We start from the raw sequence: 7830 nt of genomic DNA, 5'->3' as shown, positions 1-7830 counted from the left end.
CAACATTTAGAATATGACAGGTATATTGTATGACATAAAAAAAAAATTAACTGTACAACCCCAAACCTAACATATATATTTACATATCAAACATAAGCAAATTACCTTTAACAGCTATATAATAATGAATAGAATTTGTTTAATATTTATAAAAATAAATAATACATGTTTATATTTTTCCCTTCCTGACACTATAATGTGGATTGAGAAAAGTTCTCCAAGAAGGCACTTTTTTTTTTCTAATTAAACATTTGGTTGCAAATACCCATAATAAAGAGAACAACCGTTCTTTTTGAGCAGTGGTGCGTGCATACATATGTAACTGAACACATCATGGAAGCAGATGGATCCAATCTACTGAAAAAATTCCAAGCTAATTAACACACATGGGTGCTTGTGCTCACAAACTCCCAGTTCAAGTTACTTGATTATTAGCACAAAATGCGTGTGATGTGTTAAAATAGGACTTCTATAATCAGCTGTAAATGGTTATTTTAAAATATAAAGAACTTAGGGGAAATTTTTATTTTTTTAAATCTTGCAGATGGTGCAATATGTTTGCCAGCTTTCCTGATAAAATGTCTTTACCCTGAAGATGACAACCCTCTACTCCTTCTTTCAAATCCCCCTGTATAGTTCAGAAACACGTGCAGTAGCTTTCAATAGTTTTTTTTATTTTTTACATAGTGGCATTTTAACCTAAATGAAAAAAGGGCAAATACTGTTGTTGAAGACTTCCAAAGAAACCAAGTTACCCTTAGTCTTAGGCGTCTTCACGGAACATACCAATGGGGTCATCAGGATAGAGGACTGGGAAATAAGTAGCAGACCCTGTAACAAATCTGACTTAAGCAAGTTGCTATTTTGTTTGTTCAGAAATGACAATTGTACCCAGTGACTATGCGAAAATTCCTTGGGGTGGTAAGCTATAATGCAGTGTGTTAAAAAAAATAATTATATTTTAAGATTTTAGAGTATTCCACCCTACACCCTGGGGCAGTCTATGGAAATTCTATGGAAATTCAAAAGTTTAAAGTGTGTTGGGGTTTATAGTTCAATGTATACTAACGAATTTTGTAAAAAAACAATTTGACTTTACTGGTCCTTTAATCAGAATTAAGTGTGCATAATCTCAACCTCCATTTCTGCTTATCATACTGTTATCAGTAAGGAGACCCAATCCATGGAAAAGTTAGGAAATGTAATTATATGGCAGCATTCCCCTTGAACAAAGATTAAGGAATAAAGACATACAATGGCAAATTTATAAATAGCATGAAAAGTTAAGATAAATATACTAATGTATTTAAAAATGGACACAATGTAAAATGATAGTTTTCTTTCCTAACTTCATAGACAATAGTTCCCATACCAGAAATAGTAACAGTTTGCAAAAATGTGTTTTTACTTAAAAATTAGCATAGTCTTTCAGAACACAAATTCTTTGGAAGCAAACCATATACTATTCATATTTTCTGTGATATTAGAATATTATTGCACACAACAGCCTTTATGCAAATGAAACGTACTTGTACTTGTATATGTCTGAAGTTCTCAGATATTACTGATGTAGGGTTTCCTACGTGATCGAACGGAGACCTACTACCATAATAACTGCTGTCATAATGTTATCAAAGTGCTAGGTATGCTATACTATGTACGTAGCTAAATAAGTTTGGTCTAAAAAAAAAAACTGACGGTGATCTACTGGTGGATCACACACTACCTCCTGACACTAGTTTGTATACTTTGCTAGAAGCAGAGCATGCGTAGATAAAACTTAGCAGAATACAACAGCTGCGTAACAACTGAGTGGTGTTCATTTCATTTCTTCTTTTATAATGCATGTAAAAAGTTCAAAGCTAAGAGATACCCAGAGAAACTAATTCAGAAAACTGTGCACACCGTTATTTAAAATGAATTTGTACAAAGTATGAAATATGAACACCACCCACATATAAATAAGATGCATATTACAAACCTACCAAGGGAGTTTATAAACAGATGGGAAGCAGACTTAATAAAATAGAGAAAGAGCAAAGAGTTTTCAGGGATTTATAGCTACACAACTTATATCATATAAACTAAACTAAATTCATACGTTTTATAAAAGCCAGTTTATTAAGCTCCTAACAAGCTGCAGATATGTGAAGATTCTTGACGGTATGTTTACTGTAATTCAACAACTTTCAAAGCATGCCCTGCCCATGTATGCCCTGATTTTCATATCCAGATCCTAAGCACTACTGTGTGATTTATACAGTAGATCTTGGTACATAGAAAGCAACATAGGTATAGAAAATAATAGCTGGCCAAACACTGCCTGATGCCCCTCCAGGCCAATTTATCATATTATTAAACAATGTATGGGGCCCAACCCCCCTTCCTGCTTGACCCCCTGCTAACTCATGTGGCCTCCAACCCCCAGCTCTGAGCTTAATCTTCAACTTTTTACCTTGAGGGCAATTCAAGAGGACCGAATAGACATATCCAATTAATTTTTTACATTGGGGGTACAGCGGACATCCAGTTATTAATTGTGTTGATCTAGCCTGGAGAAGATGGCACCATAATCTATCGGACAACTAGACATGGAGAATATATTCCACAGGGGTGAATAGCCACAATATTCCTCTTTATATATAAACACACTCCAATATAATTAAGAGAGTACTTGGAATGTTGACACTTTCTTTGAAAGGATCATAAACCTTTCATAAAGGTTACTCTTGAGCATTCTCTGACTCTATAAAGGGGGCATCCTTAATTATTGAACCAGTTTTCTATACTGTTCAGGAGTTATTTTGGTTATAGGCTGTGCACTTTAATTTTCAAATAGTGTCTCGGTCAGTCAACTGAACAAATGTCGCTTTGAATGAGCTCTTGCAGGCCATTCACTGTTGTTACCAATGCCTCTTTGGTCTTAGATGTTACTATCCTAGTAAAAGATGAGCTTTGCTTGAGGTGCAGTATTTTGCAACATCCATTCTTCATTCTATTCTAGTGAGATGCTCAGTCCCTGCTAATAAATAGCTGCCACCATGTTTAGGCATTAGACAACCATATCAAGAGCTCAGTATAACAATAGCCTGTATAAAAGAGCCACCATGCAAGAGCATGTTTGGAGTTTACCAAATAGTATGAGGGCAAACCAACTGTCTGTGTGTGGTAAAATGTTTTTTTTATTGGTCAGATGAGAGAAAGCTTTTGAAATTACTAGAAAGAAAATCTAGATTGTCCAGAAATGAGGCACTTTCAGAAAAGATACTAAGCTCCTTATAACAGCTCCTTGAGATAGGGGAAGCTCATTGGCATATTTTTTTTTATAGCCGATTACTGTATTAATGACTTTGACAGGTCCTTAGATACCTAAATAGTCCACTACTTTACTTTCAATTTTCTAAAATGCAGATGAAGGCAACTCAATCTGAATGGGTGGTTAACCACTGCAATAGAAGATACATGTCTGTGAAAAAACGGTCTGTGGGCCCGTGCAAGGGAAATCAAAATTAAAGAGCAGCTATAAGATTATAACTCCTGCTATGATCGTTAAAGATGTGTAAAACGAAGACTGAACAAAGTTCCAACATTTAACTAGTACATCCATAGCAAACTGCTGTTCCGCCCATTCACCAGTCTCTGCAAATTCACTGTCCCTGCCTAACAGTTTTAAAAAATTATTAGAAGCCGACACTCTCCATTCGGTCCGCTCACATACCGTGGGTCACCAGCACTTCGCTGCAGTTGAGATATATGTGGGGAAAGAGCTATCACTGTGAATAAAAACCCATACAACTATCTCAATTTTTGAAAACAGTTTATTAGCTGCTGACTTCGTGTCTATCCAGCTTCCGCACCTAACCTTGCTTTTAATATATGTAATATTCACTTTTTTCATTTCATATCAATTTTAGATGGTTACTAGTAAAAGTTACGTTTTATTTTTTTACCATTGGGACCTCAAATTAAAAGAGTGGGAAGGTGCAATGCTATGGGTCATACCTTTTTCCTTTTCTGTTTAAATATATATGCTATATGACCTTGCACACCACTAATTGGAATTAAATCTCCATCAATGGATGGTGCTACCTACTCCTTCTTTGATGTACTTACAAAAATAAACCTCTCAGCAAAAAAACATCCTATGACCCATAGGTAACTTTTAATGTACATTCATATTTTAAAAAGTATTCTTTTGTGTCAGTATCACTTTAAGAATATATACAGTTCTTGAGAAGAGGCAAAGGAAGAAAAGCAATTATGGCGGAAAACACTGGGTTAGTTTTAATGTAAGGTCGATATATGTATGACGTTCTGGACGTCCTGCTGGTTTCTCAACATATAATGAAATACTGGGGAGGAAAGAATGAAATTTATTGCACAAATAGGCCAAATATTTTGTAAAACCTATTAGTCAGATTTAACATCTTGAAAGGAGGGATTGTAGATTCCTAGTCTGTAGCATGTCAGGAGGAGAAGGGCTGAAATTAGAACTTCATCAAATGTGTGTTTATAGATAGGTTGGTATGAGCATGTTACATAGTTATAGTTACATAGTTAAATTGGGTTGAAAAAAGACAAAGTCCATCAAGTTCAACCCCTCCAAATGAAAACCCAGCATCCATACACATACCCCTCCCTACTTTTAATTAAAATTCTATATACCCATACCTATACTAACTATAGAGTTTAGTATCACAATAGCCTTTGATATTATGTCTGTCCAAAAAAATCATCCAAGCCATTCTTAAAGGCATTAACTGAATCAGCCATCACAACATCACCCGGCAGTGCATTCCACAACCTCACTGTCCTGACTGTGAAGAACCCTCTACGTTGCTTCAAATGAAAGTTCTTTTCTTCTAGTCTAAAGGGGTGGCCTCTGGTTTGGTGATCCTCTTTATGGTTAAAAAGGTCCCCTGCCATTTGTCTATAATGTCCTCTAATGTACTTGTAAAGTGTAATCATGTCCCCTCGCAAGCGCCTTTTTTCCCAGAGAAAACAACCCCAACCTTGACAGTCTACCCTCATAATTTAAGTCTTCCGTCCCTCTAACCAATTTAGTTGCACGTCTCTGCACTCTCTCCAGCTCATTTATATCCCTCTTAAGGACTGGAGTCCAAAACTGAACTGCATACTCCAGATGAGGCCTTACCAGGGACCTATAAAGAGGCATAATTATGTTTTCATCCCTTGAGTTAATGCCCTTTTTTATGCAAGAACTTTATTTGCTTTAGTAGCCACAGAATGACACTGCCCAGAATTAGACAACGTGTTATCTACAAAGACCCCTAGATCCTTTTCATTTAAGGAAACTCCCAACACACTGCCATTTAGTGTATAACTTGCATTTATATTATTTTTGCCAAAGTGCATAACCTTGCATTTATCAACATTGAACCTCATTTTCCAGTTTGCTGATGAGTTTTCCAGTTTAGACAAATCACTTTGCAAAGTGGCAGCATCCTGCATGGAACCTATAGTTCTGCACAATTTAGTATCATCTGCAAAAATAGAAACAGTACTTTTAATGTCCACCTCCAGGTCATTAATAAACAAGTTGAAAAGCAAGGGACCTAGTACAGAGCCCTGCGGTACTCCACTAACAACAATGGTCCAATTAGAAAATGTTCCATTTACCACCACTCTTTGTAGTCTATCTTTTAGCCAGTTCTCTATCCAGGTACAAATACTATGTTCCAGGCCAACATTCCTTAATTTAACCAGTAACCTTTTGTGTGGCACTGTATCAAATGCTTTAGCAAAGTGTATACATGTGTAGATTTATGAACTGGGGTTTATTTGGAGGGGGTTGAACTTGATGGAATCTTTTCAAATTCCACCAAGTTCATTGTTGATTGCCTCAGTTTGTACAAAACCAGAACCAGACCCAAAACATGAAGTGCTCCAAATGGAGATGCTAGCCAAGAAATGTAACAAAAACCCGACCACCCCAATGAACACAATAAATATTACTGGTTCCTGTGGCCAAGTTTATCAAGCTGGTACAGAAAACAAACAGCATACCTCCCAACTGTCCCGTTTTTATAGGGATAGTCCCTCTTTTAACAGCTCAACCCGCAGTCCCTCATTTGTACTGGAAAGCCCTGTTTTCTCTGCACTGAACAGCCAGAAAAAGAAATAATGTAACTAACATAATTGGCTTTTGGCAGAGAGCCCAGAACAGCCACAGCAGAAGGTAAGATACTTTTGTAACAATTTCGAGATAAGCAAATGTAATTGTAACAATATAAGATAACAGGTCCCTTGGGAAAAGTTAGACTCACAGCTTAAAGGACAATTCACCTTCATTAGCAAAACTGTAATAATTGAAAAAAAAAACACAGAAATATGTTCAAACTTTCATAACCTGCTAAATCTTGTAAAATGAACATGGTAATTAGGGGGTGTGGTCACAAAAATGGGTGTAGTTGGCAGGTATGAAACAGGGTGACTCCAACCAATGGCAGGAAAAATACTGGTGTCAAAATAAAATTGTTGCAACTTCAATAATAATGATTATAATAAGTAATGATGGAATAGGTACTAACTAACTATCAGTTCTCATAGGTGCTGAACATGAGGGTAACTATGCTTACAGACATTTTTATTAACTCCCACTGCAAAAATTCCTTTGATCCAAATATTACTATGCAATTTGCAGCAATGGATGCAATCTGACAGGCGAACACTGGAATTACCTTCACATCCAGAGTAATTCCAGGATTCACTTTCATCCGAGCAAGACGGGCAGGAGCACTTTAATTTATTAATTATGTTATAACCATGGCAGAGCGATACAGAAAAAAACAAATGTTTCTATTAGTGAAACAAGGTTGTAAAATCTTTTTTAATGCAAAGAAAGAACAACTTACAGGCCAGGGGTTCTCTCTACAACAACAATTACATAGAAAATTTATCACATTTCTATATTAGGCCCAAAATGCTATAATACAGATTTTATTTCCATAATTGTACAACGTAAATAAACCACCTGGATTTATTTTTGACCTCATCAATCTCCCATTTTCCAAACCTGCAATAATAACTTGTTAAATGTCAATTACTATGGCAGTGCAAACCCAAATGTACCAGGGGAGGGGAATCTTTGTTAACATACCTGCAGTCCTCTACGCCGTAAAATGCTTGAGTCATCCATAGGTAAAACCTCTGCTGAGTCACCACACTAAAATTTTCAGATAAAACTCTTGCAAAGCAGTTTCCAAAATAATGTCTCTCTGCATTTACTTATTCAGGTTTTAGCACTTGGATGCCACCCAAAGCCTTACATATTTTACTCAGCAGCAACTGTTGTAAAGAAAATCCTGGGGAGGTGGTAGATAAATTATATATATATACTCCGTGCAAGAGAGAATTTTGTAAAAAAATAAATAAAAAAAAAATTAAATTGTTCATCGCATAATTAACAGTTATTTGGTCTGTAAAACTCCCAAGAATCAAGAAAAATAATTGCAACACATTACATGATTCCTTTGGGAAAAAAACAGATCGACTTTGATTCTGGTGAGCACGTTGTCTTCGGTTTCCTTTGAAGGGCTTGTATAATTTGACCAACTGTTGCGAAAAGGAGAACTTTTAGGGATCCTCGCAGAATGTTCATATACATTTAAGAGTAGTCTGAGAAGAGCCATGTCATTGCCAGCATGTATTCACTCATCGGATCTCTGTGTTCCAGCTATGCAAGTGTTAAAATACAGCTCACTGGAGGGAATTCCAGAAAACAGCCGTTTTCTATATTTTAGTACCCTTTCACAATGGGACAACACAAGCAGCTACAGATGAATTCTTTAGAAAAACAAGCTGGTACGT

The 7830-nt window shown here is 36.2% G+C and overlaps 1 protein-coding gene across 4 annotated transcripts in view; it reads right to left on the bottom strand.

Moving 5' to 3' along the window:
* The window catches only part of mast2.S (microtubule associated serine/threonine kinase 2 S homeolog), a 131928-nt gene that overhangs the window by 102373 nt on the left and 21725 nt on the right, over positions 1–7830 (bottom strand). Inside the window, exon 1 of one of the 4 annotated variants that reach the window (XM_041561451.1) lies at positions 7121–7322. The exons of the other annotated variants lie outside the window; for them this stretch is intronic. Within the exon in view, the coding sequence (XP_041417385.1) occupies positions 7121–7159 (39 nt within the window). The 5' untranslated portion in view covers positions 7160–7322. Of the gene's footprint in view, positions 1–7120; positions 7323–7830 lie in introns of those variants that run through there. 4 annotated transcript variants of the gene reach the window in all.

Source organism: Xenopus laevis, chromosome 4S, assembly GCF_017654675.1.
Source record: "Xenopus laevis strain J_2021 chromosome 4S, Xenopus_laevis_v10.1, whole genome shotgun sequence".
Classification (NCBI taxonomy): domain Eukaryota; kingdom Metazoa; phylum Chordata; class Amphibia; order Anura; family Pipidae; genus Xenopus; species Xenopus laevis.
Note: the sequence above shows the minus strand (reverse complement) of the source record. Positions and strands in the feature narration are given on the sequence as shown.